The following is a 21,395-nucleotide window of genomic DNA, read 5'->3' on the forward strand; positions in this document are numbered from 1 at the left end:
TGATATTTCATAACTACATTTTCCTGATGGAAATTTAGTGTAGTAGGAGGAAACATGGCTTTTTTTCTTATATACAAAGAACAATTGTCAAAGCATTGTGATTGAAGTATCTTGTCACAGTGATGAACTGCTAACGGTTACAGGGTAAGTCAGAGTAATGACTATCTTATTTTAAATTTATATAAACTAACTTTTACAAATGCTATCTCAAATTTTTTATAATTTAGCTAACATTTTAATTAATTACATTCTGACAAAATGTTCTAGAAATGTAAGAATATTCTGATCAAGAGTTCAATGTTTTCTTGTTTCTACCACTGTGGTTTATTAAATAATCATCTGTTCTTCAAAGAACATTAGCTTTACTAAGAACATAACATTAGAAATAAAAGAAACTCGAGTGACCATTTTTAATATTTCCTTTTAGACTAATAATATAGATCAGAAATATAAAAATGAAACTCTGATTATATCATTCGTTTGTTAAATAACTAAACACATATGTCTCCTCAGGTCTTCCATTGCCACTCTCAGAAAGACTTAGACATCCTATCTCATCATTATTTTAGGTTAAATACTTGTACCATGCCAAGGATTTATGTACTACCAATATAGTACTCTCTAAAAGAATGATATATTGATTGTCATGAGTTTGATAATCATTTTGATATCTATAGAACAAAATATCTTTAGGTTTAACACAGTTCACCTGTAGGTTAGGAAGACCATAGTCCACTGGTCATTTAATAATTGACTAATAGTAACTGCTAACAATACACAAAACATGGAGGTGTTTCTAAGGTCTTATAATTATCCCCCTGGGCAGTTTATACTCATGGGACATTTTCAGGTAGGTAAACAGGGAAGTGACCTTAGGGAAAAAAACATTGTTCAGCATTTCCTGAGCTTACAACAACTTAATCTCTTTCTCACATTAAGTTGTACACTACCCAGGGGCATAATCCTTTGAAGGATTTTTTGGCTCTCATTCTTCATCTGAGCAAATTCAAAGCTCCCAGGACTTAAAGGTAAGATAAACTTGGTTATATTTCTTCTATAAATAGGTTGGCTGTGAGTTTTTAAGGTGTAGGTATTACAAATATGGAATCTTAAATTTGTATATAATATTTGAAAGATCCAAAAATTATTAAGCACACTTTTATCATGTAAACACATTTTTTTTCTGTGTTCTGTGACTGTCAGATACTGATCAAAGCACAGATATTCCACAAGGTCCAAAGAACAGTACCTAAACTATCTTATGATATTTCAATATTTGCTCAGAAATGACTCTAGATGAAGCATTACTTTTTATATAATCAAGTATACTATAAGATATCACTTAAAGAAATTATTAGTAAGGTGGGCTTATATTTTTAAAATTATTTCATATGCTCTTTAATATACTATATATATATATATGTATATGTATATATATATATATGTGTGTGTGTGTGTGTGTGTGTGTGTGTGTGTGTGTGTGTGTGTGAAGCTCATTAGTATGGAATATAATGAGTAAAATCAACCTCTTTGAGATAGGTTATTCTCTAGATTCTTAACAAAAATTCATGCCACTTCACCTTTATTTTTTCTTTGCCAAGAGCTGTAGTATAACTTGGAGCTTATCTTGTAATACTTTGTATTATTTGTTCCAAGTCTTATAACAGAAATTTAAAATAGTTAACACTATAGGACCTACGCTTATCTTGCTGTAAACCAAATTCTGACATTTGTTGAAAGCAAGTCCTTGTGGGAGGATTTCCAAAGGATACTTTTTTTTTCATTGTTAGTTTCCTTCCTAACTAAAAGGTGATAGTTGCAATTAACACATAAGAACTTTGAATGAACTGAATAATACACTACATTTTTTTACAGAATTCTGATTGTGCATGTTTATGACCTAGGTTCTTCATACATGTCATGGTTGTGTAGCTTGGTGTCCTTACTGGACTCCAACAGTGGGAGTAGGATTGTCTCTGACTTTTTTGTCTGCTTTGTTGACCCCTTTTCTCCTACTGGATTGTCTTGTCCAGCCTTAATATGAGGGGAGGTTCCTAGACTTAATGGAGCATGATATGCCTTGATTAGTTGATATCTCTTGGAGGCCTGCCATTTTCAGAAGTGAAATGAAGGAATGGATCTGGGATGGGAACAAGGGTTAGGGTGGTCCTGGGAGGGAAGGAGGAAGGGGAAACTACGGTTGGAGTGGAACGTATGATAAAAAAATAAAAGTTAAGAGAAAAAAACTACCAGCTAATACTATTGGGAATATTGGCATAATCCTGGGTTGTATGGAGATGTCTGAGGCCAACATGACCAATAAATCATAGGTAGGTATCCCTTGTCTTCCACTGCAATGTTTCATTCAATAACTTGTTTCCTAAAAGCAACATTATTTCCACCATGCAGAGGAAATCTGTTCAATTTCCTTTATTTTAAAGTTGTATCTTGAAATTAAGTTGCTATGTGTGTGCCCATAGACTTTTTGTACATTCTTAGTTTTAGATAATCCTTACTACTCCCTGCTTTTCCCTTTCTCTATAATCACAGAGTTCCCACTTTTCAGTTTGCATATATTCTAATTACCCTCTGAATATTTTTAAATCTGTTCTGGTATAGTAGGTTTGCATATAGCTTTACATATGCCCTGCTTTTGGGGTTAGTTCAAGGCTCCACCCTCTGCACTCACTCATGCTTCAGCTTCTACTCCCCCAAGTTGTCCATCTCTTACTTTGTTTTACTTTCAATCTGCTATTATTCCTACCTTAAAGTGTTCCTGCCTCTAAAATGATTATTTCTAGTTTCCTGGCTTCCTTATAATAATTGAAAGTTAGGGTCTGCATATGAAAGAGAACATGTGGTTTTGTCTTTCAAGGTCTAAGTGGCATTACTCAATGTACTTTTGCCCAGTTCCATCCCCTTTCCTTCAAGGTTCATTTTATACTTACAGCTGAGTTACGTTTCACTGGATATGTGTACCACATTTTCCTCATGCATCCACCTGTTGAGGGAACCCAAATTGATTCCATTTACCAGATATTTGACTACAACAGAAATAAATATGGATGTGCAAATGTCTCTGTAGTAGGACATTGAATAAATGTTCAGGTGCAGTATCGCTGGATCATTTGAAAGTTCTGTCTCCAGTTCTTTGGAAAACAACTAGACTGATTTTCCAAAGTGGCTGCACTAGCTTTCCCAAGTACATTGAAGATGACTTAGTTTGGGTAAGTGCACTGTAATATTTTTACACAGTGACAAAATCAACTAATAAATTTCTCACAACTATTTCTTAATTTAGTTTATACTTGTCTATATTCACGGGCACTGGGAAAGCTGTGAATAACTGGAAAAAAGGCAAATCAACTGTTATGCTGAGATTTAGTCTAATGAAACTATAAATAAATGGGCGCAAAGATGCTTAATAACTGATCAGATGTTATCTGTATTGAAATATTAATCAATAAGAAAGTGATCAGATAACAAATTAACTTTTCAAAACACTATTGCTATGCTTTCCTGTGATTGTTATTCTAGGAAAATCCTTATTTATTGGTGGGAAGAGAAGATAATATTGCTTGGAAAACACAAAAGTCACCAGATGCCAACACGTAAATTTATGTTTTTGTGTTAATCATTTGAGTTGTTTAATGTAACTGAATCTTTTTCAAAAATATACTATAAAATATTTAATCTGGAATAAATTATTCAACCCTTTGAACCACACTGAAAAATATACTTCTGTGGTCTGTAAAGGATTGTTTGAGAGAATGTGAAGGCTTAAGGGGATAAAATAATGAATATTAAAGACAATTTGGGTGAAAGTCTCTTAATATCCAAAATGGATTGGTTCCAAGACCCCAAGACTCAAAATGGTTAAGTGTTTGGGTCTTTTTATAATGGTCTAATAGTTACATCTATATTATTGCATCCTGTTGAAAGGTTGAATCATTTCTACACTACTTAATGTCTGGCATGTATATATTATGCAGATAGTTGCTATATCATATTGTTGATGATATCAAGGAGGGATTTTATTTATGAACAATCTAATTAGTAGGTGATTGACTATGTTTATGTAGAATCCACAGGTACAGAAGGATAGTTATTTTATCTATAGACTTCAGACATCTGACTTTGAATCTGACTTGTACTTGTCTTTGGGTTTCCATTGCTGAGAAGAGACACCATGACCAAGGCAACTTTTATAAGAGATAATATTTAACTAAGGCTGGCCTAGGGTCAGGTGTTCAGTCTATTATCATCCCAAAAACATGCATTATCCAGGCAGACATTGTGCTAGAGAAGCAGCTGAGAGTTCTACATCTGGTTGTGATGTCAAATAGGAAAAGACTAGCTTCTAGAAAGCTAGCAGGAAGGACGATCTCAAAGGCCCACCCCCACAGTGACACACTTCCTCCAATTAGTCACACCTTCTTAAACAAGGCCACACCTCCTAATAGTGCCACTTACTACCTGGCCCAAGCATATTCAAACTGACACATTGAACTCTCTGACCCCATAGGCTTGTTGAATCAAACACATGAATCTATGGAGGCCACACCTAGCCATAGTATAATGAAAAATAACTTTAATTCAACTTCAAAAGTTCCCATAGTTTATAGAAGACTCAACAATGCTAAGTGTCAAAAGTTCAGTTTCTTCTGAGATTCATCCAAACACTTAACTGTAATCCCCTATAAAATCAAGATAAAAAAAAGCTGATCATATACATCCAACAAAACAGGAAGTATATTACCATTCTAAAACTTTATAGTAAGGAAATACTGAACTAAAGCAAAGACCACAAACCAGCTAGGCAAACTCCAAATTCTGCATCTCCATGTCTGATATAAAAGCACTCTTCAGATCTCCAACTCCTTTCATCATTGTTGACTGCAACAAACATCTTTCCTTTTGGCACATTCCATTCATTGTCAGCAGTTTTCCTAGGCAAGAAATCCCATGGCTCTGACATATCTGAGATCCTGGGGTAACCAGTGCAACTTCAACTTTACAGCTTCTTGCCCCAATGTCAGGATCCACACCTTATCTGCTGGGCTCCTCCAAAGGGCTTGGGTCACTTCTCCAGCTCTGCCCTCTGTAGCACTATTGGTTCTTCTTGACTCCACTCCATTGCTTCTTCTGTTCTTGGTGATCATCTCATGGTACTGGCAGCTGTAATTTGCTGGAATCTTCCACTGCAATTAGATATCACCAATAGCCTCACAAAGGCTCTCTTCATAGTTCCAAGCCTCAGCTTCTTTGCATGACTCCTTCTGTCCTGGACAATGAATGGCAACTGAGGTTGGACCTTCACCAATGGCCTTCTCTGTCCTCTCAAAGTCTACACCCACAGTGACACACTTTCCTCCAATAAGGTCATACCCACTCCAATAAGGTCATGCCTCCTAATAATGCCACTTACTCCCTGGGCCAAGCATATTCAAACCACCACAGTATTAATTCCAAGGGATCTTTATTAAAACTTAATATAATATTGGTACTGCTTGTTAGGTAGTAGCTAGGCATTCTCTTAAAAGAGTAATACAAAGTCCCAGTTTAGCTAAAAATTTAAAGCTAGATTTTTTAGAGGAAATAACATAATCCCACAGCTCATGCTAAATTGGAGTCAGGTGTATTTTGGAGTATGATTAATAGTAGATTTCAATTTCTTTACTTACCCATTACAGGCAAGAGAAAAAAGAGAAATGCTTTCATTTAGGGTCCTGTTGAAAAAAATAAAACAGCGTCATCATAATGAGTGTTTCAAAATTTAGTGGAAGATGTGCAATGTATCCTCAATTGTCTAAATTTAAGCTTATTTTTTTCTTTTACCCTATTGCTGTTGTTTATTCTTGATATTTTATTTCAATTCTCAACCCCCTTGGTTCCCTCCAACCCTCCCTTATATAGATTCCTCCCTGCTGTCTTTCAAATCCACAGGCACTCATTCTACCAATTGTTATTGCATGCATATAAGTATTTGTGTGTGTGTGTGTGTGTGTGTGTATGACTTATCTAGTCAATACATATACTGACTAAATAAGTCAATATAATGTTACTTACATGTGTGTATTCAGGACTGACCAGTTGGCACTGCACAATCACTGTGATCTTCCCAGGGAAGGGCCATCTCTTTCACTCTTAGTTTTACTCAATTGCCTATAGTTCTTTATGTATGGATGAGGCCTTGTGAGCCTTTTCCTGTGCATTTGGCATGTTCATTGACATCTTTCTTATGATCTCTATTTTCTCCTCTAAATCTTTCTCACACCCCACATATATACTTTCTCTTAATTTGTAGCCTTCCATATATAATTTAAACAATTTACCAGTTTACCTTGAAATTTAAAGGAAGGGCATTGCAATTTAGGCCATCTTTTATTTTTGATCTAAGGAGAACTGTGGCATTCTGGGACTAAGCATGAACTGATAGCACAGTTTCTTACAGTGTTCTTCTAACTTTGTAATGTTGTAACCTTACTGTACATCTTAAAAATATTTGCTTCAGCATATGCTACTGATATACAAATGAGGGGTGGTAATATGCTGCATATGAATGGTATGGATGAAAATAAATGTTTATCTGTTTGTTCAATTTATCTTCTTCACATGATTATAACACAAATAATCTGAGTTTATGTCTCTGAAGTTTGAGAAATAATATTATTATTCAGTTAGTAACATTTTAAAGTTGATTGATGATACCCTTTGTTAAAATATAGTCTCCCCAAATGGAAAGCAAGCTGGATGTCTTCAGGAGGGAGTTAGTGAATGTTCAAGGTGTCCCTCTCTTTTGGAGCATTGCTGAGCAATGGTCCCAAGTAGAGTCATTTGAAGCCCGGCCTGATGACCTTTTGATCTCCACCTATCCCAAATCTGGTAAGAACTTTTAATTTATTCACTATAGAGAGTTAGACAATAATAATCTATACTCATGAGCCTGATTGACTGCAAACTATTTGTCCAGCCTTAGCTGAATTTTCCTAACATGTTAAACAAGTATTGTGGCTTGCTGGGACAATGTTGCCTCAGATTATACAGCTTCACATTGACTTCTGAAATTCCAGCAGGTGCCCTATGAATTTACTTGAACCCACAATCAGTCAAACTTCCTAACTAATAAATACTCTCATAGCTTTCACCTTTCTCCATATTTCTACTTTATTTTCTAAGGGAAAAAAACAAATACATTAGAATTTAGTACATTCTGATCTGCCAAGGTCAAATGAACCTCACATGATTACAGGGTCTTAGGAATTGAATACATGTACTATATGACATGTTATTAAAAAGAAGGTGGTTTGGGCCAATTTTTTCTCCTTTTTCTCATTTACTTTCATTTTAATTAATTTTCCAAGTTATCCAACAAACTATTGAGTTTAGGTGTAACACTGCCATATATGTGAATCCTTTCTACTTTCTGGAAACCATTGAAAAGTGTAGACTATCTTATTTCACTCATTAAAATGCTATGACATCGATTAAATAGTATATTTCAGTGTTTCTCTTACTGTTATGAGAACAACTAATAAGTTATTTTTCTGATTTATCATATTCTTTCAATAGAAATGCGTCACTCACCTGATAATCAAACCACATATGCTGTTGCATATACAATGTTCTCATATGAATTGGGTATTTTTTTTGAGGACTGGTGAGACATACTATCATACTTGTCAGATTGTATCACTGTGCTGAGGTCAAATGGTCTCTATTGTATGTAACATCCTTATTATTACAGGATAAAGTTCTTCATGGTCTCTTTTCACACCTTCACTATATGTTTATTATTTTCATCTGATATTCCCTTGAAGTCTAAGCTCTAATTTTTTTAAAATATTGATAGGAAATATATGAGCTGATAATTTCATCAAAGTTGGCTATTCCCTCTGACCATCATCCTCCTAGGGGATCCAACTCAAATGCATTTTAGAATATTTTGATTTAAAACAAACCATATTGGAGTACGATAAAGGATGTGAAAATAAAATACTCTTCTTGTTTGTTTGTTTCAGGTATTACAAAACACCTTTGCCTCTCTTGATTTTCTCATTTTACTTTCAACAGAAATATTTAATTTCTTCCATTTTCCTCTTAGGAACAACTTGGATCAGTGAAATACTGGATTTGATCTATAATAATGGAGATGCAGAGAAATGTAAAAGGGATGCAATCTACATACGAGTACCGTTCATGGAGCTTATAATTCCGGGAATAACAAATGGTATTTTCTCAGGATATCTATTTTCAGTATAGAAATAAATACACATCTTTTCTTAGTATGTGTGAAGAAGACAGGACCCACAATAATACAGAAAGAACAAACACTATCAAATCCTAAGTGTCTAGAGAAGTTAGGATTTGGTTGGACTCCATTTACTAAAAGTTAACATCTACATCTTGATCTAGCTTAAATCCCTTAATATATGGAAGTCTATTATTTAGTTAGTTCATCATATAACATATCACACACACACACACACACACACACACACACATATATATATATATATATGTATATATATATATATATAAAATGAAAAATATTATGGGAATACATTTCTTTACATTTTTTTAAAATCTTGAAAAAATAGAAATGGATATTCTGTCAAATTCCATCATAGAGTTTGAACATGAGAAAGAAAGAAGAGGAATTTGAAAGAGTTTCATTTAATCTTTTCATATTATAAATGAGATATAAAGATGAAGAGATTGGAGACTGGTTCAAAGCTGCTCTTTCTGCTACATCTTGTGTTAGAAGTAAGGAAATTCTTATGGACAGATTTGGAGATCATCATACTCTTATACCTACAAAAAATGAAGGAGCCCATTTAACCATGACTTAATGGAGGATATGAAGCTATTGGTCCACTTAGCCAGCAAATCAGAACAAAGAAAAAGAAAAAAAGAACTTTATTGATGATTAGATTAATCATGATTAATGATTAGATCTTAGATTGAATTGGAAATAAGCTGTGTAAATATAAAAGTATACACTTTATTGATGTGTATGTTTATAGGTGTTGAAATGCTGAAAAACATGCAGTCTCCTCGGCTAGTGAAAACACATCTTCCTGTTCAGCTGCTTCCTTCCTCATTCTGGAAAAATGACTGCAAGGTAGAAACTGAAAATAATCTTTCTTTGTCTTTCCATTTCTTTCATTCATTTGAATTTTTTGATATTTGTACATAATTACAACATTTCTACTTTCCATTTCCTCCCTCTAATGCCAACCATATATTCCTCACTCTCTGTCAAATTCTTGGCTTTATTCCTTTAACTGTTGTTTTACACACACACACACACACACACACACACACACACACACACACCACACAAAACACACACTCCTACACACACCATATACAAGCACACACATAGACACAAATGCAAAGACACACACACATATGTGAGATCAAAGATAAATTTGAAAATTTTTCATTCAGTCCTTTCATATTGTAAATGAGATAAAAAGATGAAGAGAAAGTCTGGACATTGTGTGCATACAAGGTCAAGGTAACCTGATATGGCCACAAAGAATTAAATCAAGCCAGATTGGAGAATCCACAGCATAACTGAGGCTGTGCCAATTTCTTCAAGAGCAATTAGATTTTTTTTATATCTTTATCAGAGACAGAATACAATGGAAACTTCCAGGATCGATAGAGTTAGAGGTGTTAGGATACAATGATGTCTGCAAGCAGCACGGTATACAGAGGATTGATGTCAAAGACCAGTTGTCCTGCCAAGTTTTCATGCTTCCTTGACTACTAAGAGAACATACAGAGAAGCAACGTGGCCTGAATTCTTCACTGCCTGAGGGAGAACAACTCAAGAACTTGATGGTACACTGTGCTCCAGGAGCCACAGACTCTAACTTGAAAAACCTATGACGCACGCCTCTCAAGGCAGCTTAGCCAAGCACAAAGCCATGGCTCCCCACGATTCCCCCCACTTTATGTTTTAATTTCAGGATATGCAAATCAATCTTTAAAATAGATATGGAGGACCTAATCTGTCTCAAGGTTTCCAAGTATAAGAGACTAAAAACCTCCCAGCTACATGTCTATAAACCACCGTTTAGTTTAGAAGTCCAATCAGAGACAGAAAAATAATGACCAAAAAATCTCTGCCAGGTTTTGTGGAACAATGGAAGAAGGGATTTATCTAACTTTGAATGCTTAAATGATCATGTGCCCATAATTGCTAGAAGAACAATAGACTGAGCAGTGGAGCCACCAAGATCTGAGTCATTGACCTAAACAAGAGTGTAATTTGTCTCCAGTTAACAAAGTGGAAAACAGGTCGAAAAGCTACATAAGCCCCACGTATTTCATCATTAACAGATGCAGTCGACAAATACAATGTAGCAAAACTCAGCAATTCTGTAGTTGCAGCCTTCCCCTGGGATTTCACCAAGGCTAATGTTCAATCACTAGTTTCTTCATCTGAATCAGGACTGGTAGACAGACTCTATGCATCATAGCTCCACAACTCCATTGCCTGCCTCACTTTCTTTCTTTCCTATGGATGGAGTTTGAAGAAAAGGTTGTACAGTATGCCTGAGTCACTCTCAGATTGTCTCTCAATCTTTTCACTGGTCTTTCAACTGCTTTTAAAGAACTGCATCTAATACCAGAACAGACAGAAATTTATAAGACCAGAAAATTTTATATAATTCTATAAATTAATCAATGAATATTTATAATTACCTATTTTTGCATATTATAACTCTATAAGCAATATATAATGCATTTATAATATGTTATTAACTATAAATGATTTATAATGGTACAGATTCATACTTTTTATCATTTTATTTTAATAAATTTTTTCAAGCACACATTTAGGGAAATAGTACAAATCCCAAGAATTGAGCTTCATGAGTATTTAGAAAATGACCATACATAAAAAACTCAAGTCCTTCATTGTTAGCACCTCAAAAGTTCAGATCCAACAAACTTCTACTCAGTAACCTTTTTGTTCTCACATTACATAACTTTGCCTGTTTTTCCTGCACTTTTAAACTATGAATATTGTAAAATTCATTTTTTCTCAATACATGTGAAAGCTATTCCTTTGTATAAATTTATCTGTTCTATTACATTACAAGAAGCAGGCCTACTAGCTTTCTAGATGAACGTCTCAGACTCCATTCTGATCATCTGAAACATAAATTGTGGAAACAAAGCCCCAAAGTCTAAAATTTAACAATAGCAGATTTAAATTTAATTCAGATTAAAGTTTGAGGATCAATAACATACAGTATCAAAAACATGTGACTCCTTCAGAGTTTTTACTGCTGATATATGGTTGAGTTTCTGCTGGTTGTCAGCAATATAAATAGTGTTGCTTTGCATATTATAGTGTACACACTAAAACATACTTTTAGTGCATTGGTGTACATTTTCTCTTGGCTACATATTTAGGGATGGAATTATTAAAAACCTAAGGTCCTCACTCATTTTGTGTAGCTGACATTTTAAAATAGTGTTTGAAGAATTTAAAGCATTGATGAGCAACAGTAACTAAGTTACTCCATATCTTCATTAACATCGAATATAGATAAAACATTTTGGTTCATACTGATGACTATGCAGGGGGTTATTTTGTTCTCCCTTTGTGACTAATTAGATTGGTGCATTTAATAAGGCTTATTGACTACTTAGATATCTTCACTGAGTTATCTCTACTTTTCCCACATTTACATAGGGACTTACTTCTTTTTCATACACAGACACACAGAGAGAGTTAGAGGAGAGAGAGAGAGAGAGAGAGAGAGAGAGAGAGAGAGAGAGAGAGAGAGAGAGAGAGAGAGAGAGAGAGAGAGAGAGAGAGATTTACAGTAATGAATATCAACAAGAGCCTAGAAGGAGTTATGGTTTATTTTTAGGAGGTTGTGGAGACAGTCTCAAAGCATCTTCTCTATACTAAAGCAAATGAAACACATCTTGCAAAAAGTTACCAATAATGTTGATAGATGCTTTTTGGCTTATTGCCCCAGTCTATTGAAATTGAAATAAGAAATCACTAGTAATGTTTACAGGGCTTAATGTTTATAGTGAAATTTATAAGCTACAGCATTCATCCTGTATATCAGCCTATGACTACATCCCTTCCAAATTTATTTCAGTCTACTCCCTTCCTACCCTTGTCCATTTCCAAGCTTAAACAGGTTACTGTCTGTGACTTGAGAGTATGAAAGTTCTCACATTGTATATCAATTAAAAGAGAAGGCTAATCTAATCATAGCTTCCTGAAGGTCTCTTTCTGCACTTAATTTCCATTACATGCATGGCTAAACATCAAGTGTTAAACTTGATTTTAACAGAGGTAGGCCCAAGGTATTCCAGTAAGTGAGTGCTAACAAAACAATTTTTAGAGAAACCTCTCTCTCTCTCTCTCTCTCTCTCTCTCTCTCTCTCTCTCTCTCTCTCTCTCTCCCTCTCTCTCTCTCTCCATAATGTTTGGATGTGGGTTTCTGTACCTTCTCTCATTGACTGCCAGATAAAACCTCTCTCTTGATAACTGGACAAGGTACCAATCTATAACTATATCATTTCATTGATTATTTTTCTCTTTTTTTTAGTGGTGTTTGGTTCTATCCTAGGTCTCAGAGCTAACCAGTCCCAGGTTCCTGGACATCCAGGCATTGTAGAGCACAGGGTCCCTTCTGTAGTACGGCATTAAACCAAACAATAGTTGGCCAATCCTACAAGTTCTGGCCAACCATTAACCCAGCACATCTAGCAGGCCAGACAGGTTGTAGGTGGGGGATTTTGTGGCTGGGTTGCTGTCGAGGTTTCTGTTTACTTTTTCTTTTTTTTTTAAAAGATTTATTTATTATTATATCTAAGTACACTGTTGCTGTCTTCCAGGTTTCTTTTTCCATAGACTTCAGAATACCTTCCCATACCAAAGACACTGGAACATAGGTGTGAAAGTTCTAGGTCTGTTTTTTTTTTAATATTTTTTTATTTGATATAATTTATTTACATTTCAAATGATTTCCCCTTTTCTAGCCCCCCCCCACTCCCCGAAAGTCCCGTAAGCCCCCTTATCTTCCCCTGTCCTCCCACCCACCCCTTTCCACTTCCCTGGTCTGGTTTTGCCGAATACTGTTTCACTGAGTCTTTCCAGAACCAGGGGCCACTCCTCCTTTCTTCTTGTACCTCATTTGATGTGTGGATTATATTTTGGGTATTTCAGTTTTCTAGGTTAATATCCACTTATTAGTGAGTGCATACCATGATTCACCTTTTGAGTCTGGGTTACCTCACTTAGTATGATGTTCTCTAGCTCCATCCATTTGCCTAAGAATTTCATGAATTCATTGTTTCTAATGGCTGAATAGTACTCCATTGTGTAGATATACCACATTTTTTGCATCCACTCTTCTGTTGAGGGATACCTGGGTTCTTTCCAGCATGTGGCAATTATAAATAGGGCTGCTATGAACATAGTAGAGCATGTATCCTTATTACATGGTGGGGAGTCTTCTGGGTATATGCCCAGGAGTGGTATAGCAGGATCTTCTGGAAGTGAGGTACCCAGTTTTCGGAGGAACCGCCAGACTGAAAGATCTGTATGACAAGAACTTCAAGACTCTGAAGAAGGAAATGGAAGAAGACCTCAAAAAATGGGAAAACCTCCCATGCTCATGGATCGGTAGAATCAATATAGTTAAAATGGCCATTTTGCCAAAAGCAATATACAGATTCAATGCAATACCCATCAAAATCCCAACTTAATTCTTCACAGAGTTAGAAAGAGCAATTTTCAAATTCATCTGGAACAACAAAAAACCCAGGATAGCTAAAACTATTCTCAGCAACAAAAGAAAATCTGGGGGAATCAGTATCCCTGACCTCAAGCAATACTACAGAGCAATAGTGTTAAAAACTGCCTGGTATTGGTACAGTGACAGGCAGGAGGATCAATGGAACAGGATTGAAGATCCAGAAATGAACCCACACACCTATGGCCACTTGATCCTCGACAAAGAGGCTGAAAACATCCAATGGAAAAAAGATAGCCTTTTCAACAAATGGTGCTGGTTCAACTGGAGGTCAGCATGCAGAAGAATGCAAATTGATCCATCCTTGTCTCCTTGTACTAAGCTCAAATCCAAATGGATCAAGGACCTCCACATAAAGCCAGACACTCTGAAGCTACTAGAAAAGAAACTGGGGAAGACCCTTGAGGACATCGGTACAGGGAGAAAGTTTCTGAACAGAACACCAATAGTGTATGCTCTAAGAGCAAGAATTGACAAATGGGACCTCATAAAATTACAAAGTTTCTGTAAGGCAAAGGACAGCATCAAGAGGACAAATCGGCAACCAACAAATTGGGAAAAGATCTTCACCAATCCTACATCAGATAGAGGGCTAATATCCAATATATATAGAGAACTCAAGAAGTTAGACTCCAGAAATCCGAACAACCCTATTAAAAAATGGGGTACAGAGTTAAACAAAGAATTCTCACCTGAAGAAATTCGGATGGCCGAGAAGCATCTTAAAAAATGCTCAACTTCATTAGTCATTAGAGAAATGCAAATCAAAACAACCCTAAGATTTCATCTTACACCAGTCAGAATGGCTAAGATTAAAAATTCAGGAGACAGCAAGTGTTGGAGAGGGTGTGGAGAAAGAGGAACACTCCTCCACTGCTGGTGGGGTTGCAAATTGGTACAACCACTCTAGGTCTGTTTTTATAATCATCTTTCATATTTCAAGAGATAATCTTTTCAAAGCTTAAAGAGATGGAAGATGTGTCAGAAAGGAGAGATGAACTTTTGTGTATTAAAACAATATATAGTTGTGAATTACTATGTTGGGTATATGTGTGTGTATAAATATCATTATTGAATCTGTAAATGATGAATAAAAAGAAAGACATGGAAGCAATAGATAAAAACTATTCAATTACAAAAGTAAATGCCAACCTTTCATTTGCCCATACAGATGATCTATGTGGCACGGAATGCCAAAGATGTGGCTGTTTCTTACTATTATTTCCACCAAATGGCAAAAATGCACCCAGAGCCTGGCACTTGGGAAGAGTTCCTCGAGAAATTCATGGCTGGGCAAGGTGGGTCCAAGTTTTCCTTTAATTATGATTTCAATACTAATAGGTATTTTTTCCAAGGTGGCATAATATTTGAAATCTAAATCTTATGTTTATTATAAAATTAATTTTCATCAAGCAATCTACTAATATATTGGGAAGAGTAAAGATAAAGAAAACATGTCCTTTTTGTCTTTGGAGGAACTTTTGAGTCATTTGTGATGCATACAGTTTCTAGTTCTGGGTTTCACCATTTCATAAGTCATGAATGACTACTGGCAATTAATTGAACTGCTTTCAGATCTCAATGCCTATGTTACTATTTTAACTGTGTACTATTTTAATTACATGCCTATTCCTTGGATTCTGTTCTTTAGCATTCAAAACTCTTGAGTGTCTGTTCCTTTAACAAACATACAGTCTCCTTTTCTAATGATATCAAATGTAGAAAAAAAATCCCAATAGACATAAACTTCCTCTTGGAAACAAATGTGTGTAGGTAACATGCAGCATAGACTTAACACCTGTCATTGCTTGAAGTATTATGTGCTTGTGGTATTACTGTTACTGTCATTGTCATTGTCAATGCCTGAAGGATTCTCAGAGAAAAAAACCTACTCTACTCTTCCCAGTCATTTTGTGACTTCCTGTTTATGTCATCTTATTTATTCACAACCCTCTCCTCTGAACATATACATCACTACTTGTTTGAAGCAGTCAGACTCTGCAGCCTTACTTTTGTCATCTTAGTTATATTTATCAAATTATACTAGTTTTCAAAAAGTCCAGTAACAACTTATCATATTGAGTGGCTTAGATGACAGAAATGCATGATTTTGCTTTTGTCAAATCTACAAATCCAAGGAGACAGTGCTGTATTTTTGCACAGCCTTTTTCCTTAAACTGGGCAGGGCTAACTGCATTGTTGTTCTTGCCGTGATCTTCCATCTTGGTGTGTCTGTCTTAATTTCTTTATCTGTAAGGGCATTTGTCATAATCAGGAACTATTTTTTCTTATTATAGGGACTTTTCCACTAAGTGCAGTTTCATTATCAGGTATGAAATGTGGACATTGCAGTATGTAGCTTTGTGGAAGACATGATTCACCTTGTAACAGAATAACTTTTATTTTTTTAAGGTAAATTTTGAAGTCCATGAGAAAAGGACAGATAACCGTTACTTAAAGAGACATTCAGCTATTCCTAGTTCATGTAAATAGTTTTTAATTTTGCATTTCATCTTTAACTTTAGTGAGCTTTGGCCCCTGGTATGATCATGTGAAGGGCTGGTGGGAGAAAAGAAAAGAATACCGGATCCTTTATTTGTTTTATGAAGATATGAAAGAAGTAAGTAGATACTTCGATTTATTTTTTTAAACCTATAATTTAACTTATTTGTCCATTTCTTTCTTTTCTTCTTAATTTATAAGCATTACTAATTTACTTTTAACTCTGGTTCTCTCATAAAATATGAATTAATTCAAACCCATCATGTTGCTATTGATTATCTAATTATGGATAATAATAATATCTTTGAAAATATCTGTATGATTCCACTTATGTGTTCAAATAGTTTATTAGCGTCTAAACTATAAAATCATTAAGATAATTCTAGAGTCTGGTCTTATTTAATCCCTTTATGTTTGTCCAGGCTCTTTTTGTACCATTTTTCCTTTATTCCCGAGTCTACATAAAACACAAAACTGTTCATTTCTTTTCAGATAAGCATTACTTCCCTATTGAAGTACACACAAACTAAATTCCATGAGGCATTCCCCTGCACTGGGGTATCGAGCCTTCAGAGAACCAAAGACTTCTCGTCCCATTTACGCCAGATATTTTCATTCTTAATTTAATAATTTCACCCTCATCCATCATAATTTCCCCTTAATTTGCATAAGAAAGACTTGGTATTTGATTGAATTGGCATATGAATGATGTGGCACAACTCTCTTACTTCACTTCAATTTCATACTCAATATGTAGGTGTGAGAGACCAGAGACTATTTTCACTGCTAGAAAATTCTTGAGATATATAAAGTGTAGTTGGTATTATATTTAAAAACAAGATGATTGCAGATACTCTAACTAAAATAGCAACTTACCTTATTACTATTTTCTGCAAATTCATTATATGCTTAAATATTAATATTGAGAATCAACCCATGAAAAAGAAACTCTCCCATGCTCTTAGCTCATGGTTGGTGCATTGAATGGTCAAGGAAATCACTTTGCTTTCCCAAAAAGTAGCATAAAATTACAAAATATCTCTCCCACAAGTTAAGGTTAAACAGAACTTTAGTAAGTGCAAGTCCTTTCTTTGTGGCCATATCTAAATGAAATGATCCTTTTCCCCTTTATCATTTCAGGATCCAAAGTGTGAAATTGAAAAATTATTAAAGTTTCTAGAAAAAGACATACCAGAAGAAACTGTAAATAAAATCCTCTACCATAGTTCTTTCAATGTAATGAAGCAGAATCCTAGCGCAAATTACACCACTATGATGAAAGAAGAGATGGACCACTCAGTCTCTCCTTTCATGAGAAAGGGTGAGAAAAGCACAAATTCATTTCTGTATAGATTCCGGTTACATCGTGGAATGTATATGTAATCATAGCAATGAGAAATTGTAAGAAATTAGAAGCAGTTAAGGATGCTTAAGAGAGGAATCACTAAAGTAGAAAAAACAAAATCCTCAGAATACTGTATTTTTTATATCATTTCTGGAATTTTCCTGTTCAAATATCTCTAATTGACATGAAAAAAATAGGTTTTTTAATTGTGGCTTCTAACTTATTGTGGAATATTCTGTTGAAACTATAATTTATGCAAATATTCCTTCCGCATGGCATGTCATATCCTTCCATAAAGACTTTTTGGTGTTTTAAATATACGGAAGCCTCAGTACATATAGTAGATAAGTATGATTAATTTCATTCACTCTGGTAATTTCCAATTTTGTTTGATAATAATTTTTTTGTTAAGTCATCACTTGACCCTGTAAACTTCCAATTGAGAAATCCCCTTTATCCTTTGTTACCCGGCTTCTACAGCCTGAGCATTAGTAATGAGATGATCAGGCAGTGTTTCTTCCAGTAACATTTCTTTAAGATGCTTAGGAATTATCATTTTTTAACATAAGATACTTGTAAATCTATCTAAATTAGAAAATCTAATCTAAATTAGAAAGCTAGGAAGTAGGTCTAGCAATTAGATCTGGTGAATTGAAGAATAAAGTAATGATGAATATCAAAAGTTAAAAAACAAATATACATTCAAATTGCTAACTCAAATTCCTATTAGACAGATATTTAATAGTAATCCCAAATGCTTTTGCATTACGTTCTTTACAGGTATTTCGGGTGATTGGAAGAATCAGTTCACTGTAGCTCAGTATGAGAAATTTGAAGAAGATTATGTCCAGAAAATGGAAGGATCAACACTGAAGTTTAGATCAGAGATCTAGGGAGTATTTGTTTCTCCTTAATCTCCTTCATCAGACACTAATATTCATGGTTCAGTCAAAGAAAATGCTGTATATTATTTTTCTAAAACTCAAGGTCTTCTAATGTACAGATAGATATCAGGTACATTCTCTCCTAATTATCTTCCATATAGAAATGTTCATATTGTAGTTTCCCATTTACTTTGCTATCAAAATAATACAATGTTAAGATGCTTCATAATATAGTGTAGTTTTAGTTTCAGTTACTAATATCTTCCTGTATGTATATGGTCTAGTTTGCCTCCTAGAGGAAGAGTACATTTCATTAACCAATTCAACTTCATCTGTGGTTATTTTACATTTTAAAATATTGTCTTTAACATTGCCAAATTACTTAAATGCATTATGTCAGAATATTCCATTTCCCCTTAAGTCTATTTTAGAAATATTAAATTTTAGTGAAAAAATCAATAGTACCCATTTTATAGTATTTAAGTCAAGGAAATTAGAGATCTAATTATTTTATTCTTCATTTCACATACTGAAGCTATTGTAAAACTTATTGCAGAAAATGTTTAGGCTTGCTCAAAATACTCCAAGTTACTTTTCTGTTGTCTCTTTTATGTTCATTTAGCATCACTTCTGAAAGGAAAACTCTGTATAATAAATTAATTTCCATAATCTCTCTTCTTTTTCATTGGGTTTTGGATCACAGCATGGTCATTTTGCTCCTTCTGGAATTAAACATTCCTGACTGAGATACTCATTTTTGAACAGTCAAGAGACAGGAATTCAAAACACTTTATGTTTGTTTTCAGTAACTAGTGTTTAGTGAAAAATGAAAACTTAAAGATAAATGAATAAAGTACTGTATGATTCCATACAATATATAACATTATTGACATGAGAAAACTGATAAAGTGGACAGCCAGTTAATGCTAACATAATTTAATGAAGAACCTTAAAGGACATGACAAGAGTCATAGAATAGGAAACTGGACAATATTGCTGTAGAACAAGTAGTCTGTAATATATTAATATCCTGGTGTTAATAGAATGTTATAGGTTTACCAGATGTTATTACTGGAGAAAATATGCTAAAGTTATAGTTTCTTACCTTTTTGTGCTGATTGTATCAAATTTTACCATTATGTTTAATGAATGTCTTATTAATTTAAAATTTTCTAAAGCCAAGGTAATTTTTAAGTAACAATAGTAATGTCTAAAATAAAAAAATCCTTAAATAAAATCAACAATGAATTTTGATAACCCTAAGGAAGATATAATAACCCATGCATCGCAGTATCAGAAGAAGATGTTTGCCATCAATATTGAACATGGTTTTCTACATTCAGGTTCCATGTTTGTGTGAAAATACAAGCTCACTAATTTCACTAGGGGGCGAACTTTCACCATATCATGATGTCAAGTGGCAGATTGAGTGTATGTTTCCATGGAGAGACATGCCTGTCTAGAATATGCTGAAGGTTTGTGGGCTTTTGCTGGACCAAAGTAGAAAAGATACAGACAGGAGCATTTATTGTGTTTCTAAACATCTACAAGGTCCACATGTCGCATGTTGCATGACTCTGGCTTTGACTTGGTCCATTATAACAAGTTGTACCAAAACTAGTTGAAGCAAAACTAGGTCAGTCTTAGTCTCTCTCTCTCTCTCTCTCTCTCTCTCTCTCTCTCTCTCTCTCTCTCTCTCTCTCTCTCTCTCTCCCTCCCTCCCTCCCTCCCTCTCCCTTTTCTTCCCTCCTTCTTTCTCCTTTTCTCCCTTCATCTTTCTCTTCTCCTCTTTCTCCCGCTACTCTTCTTCCTTTTCTTTCTTTTTCTCTCCTTCTTCCTCTCTTCTCCTTCTCTCTCTTGCTATCTTTCTTTTGCTTATTTTATATATAAGATATATATATCTTATATATTATATATATATATATCACTAATAATAACTTATGAATATAAGCATAAATATGTAGAAGCCAATTAGATGAGCATAATCAGCACTCCATTATTGCTTACATCTTACATATTGACATGTTTCATCCTGGTTTTCAGTACCAGACATAAATCTTCTTTTGGTGCACAGGCCTTAAATCCAAACAAATAGAGTTGAGTTCCTGTCCATGTAGTCATTCTACTACTGCACCACTGGGTAAGTTTTGCCTGGCCTTTCTTCACAGAAGCATCTGGAATCCATGGGTGACTAAAATATTTGACAATTTTTCCTTAGCAGTAGGTAGAAGGAAAACTAGCCAGGGAAAATATTTACCAAATTTCCAGCTTGTTTACTCTATGTCCTGTAGGCAACACATGTAATCTCTTCAGGCATAGCATCTTACCATTAAGTTGTGGTGAGCAGCCAACAGGAATTACAATTTGTTTGGGGGAACATCAGATCTCTCCCTAAGCAATAATTTGTAAGAGTGGTAGCCCACCTTGCACTGAGAGTTTTCTTAATAATCAATGTCTTCTAAGAGACGCTTTGTTCACTTATGCAAGTAGTTGAAAGAACATTTTCCAGGTAACACTTCTGATTTATTCAAGTGCCCTTAAAGAAATGGTGACACTAAACAATGGCTTATACACCGAAGTACATTAGAATAAATTACATAATTTGGGGACTATTATTTGCTTTATAAATCATTCAAAGTCATGACTATTTGTGAGTATTGGTTCAACACAGATATAAACTTCTTGGTCAATGATCCTGGTGGCTTCTCTCTGCTCAGGACACAGAATTCCCAAATTATGAAAAATTAAGTCCATTCACACACACAGTCTCTTCCTTAATAAGATGCCGAGGGCTTAGAAGGACTAAAGAATTGTCATCTTATTTCAGATTTCATAAAGCTGTCAGCATATTCCCAGGCT

The 21,395-nt window shown here is 34.7% G+C and overlaps 1 protein-coding gene across 1 annotated transcript; it reads left to right on the forward strand.

The window, feature by feature from the left end:
• Positions 1-951: 951 nt before the first annotated feature.
• On the forward strand, positions 952-18,905 carry LOC127696155 (sulfotransferase 1 family member D1). Its single transcript, XM_052198693.1, has 8 exons — positions 952-1,028; positions 6,729-6,885; positions 8,105-8,230; positions 9,027-9,124; positions 14,977-15,103; positions 16,331-16,425; positions 17,448-17,628; positions 18,433-18,905. The coding sequence occupies exons 2-8, from the start codon at positions 6,738-6,740 to the stop codon at positions 18,543-18,545; spliced, it is 888 nt and encodes a 295-aa protein (XP_052054653.1). The 5' UTR covers positions 952-1,028; positions 6,729-6,737; the 3' UTR covers positions 18,546-18,905.
• Positions 18,906-21,395: the final 2,490 nt, after the last annotated feature.

This window comes from Apodemus sylvaticus, chromosome 11 (genome assembly GCF_947179515.1).
Source record: "Apodemus sylvaticus chromosome 11, mApoSyl1.1, whole genome shotgun sequence".
NCBI classification, from domain to species: Eukaryota; Metazoa; Chordata; class Mammalia; order Rodentia; family Muridae; genus Apodemus; species Apodemus sylvaticus.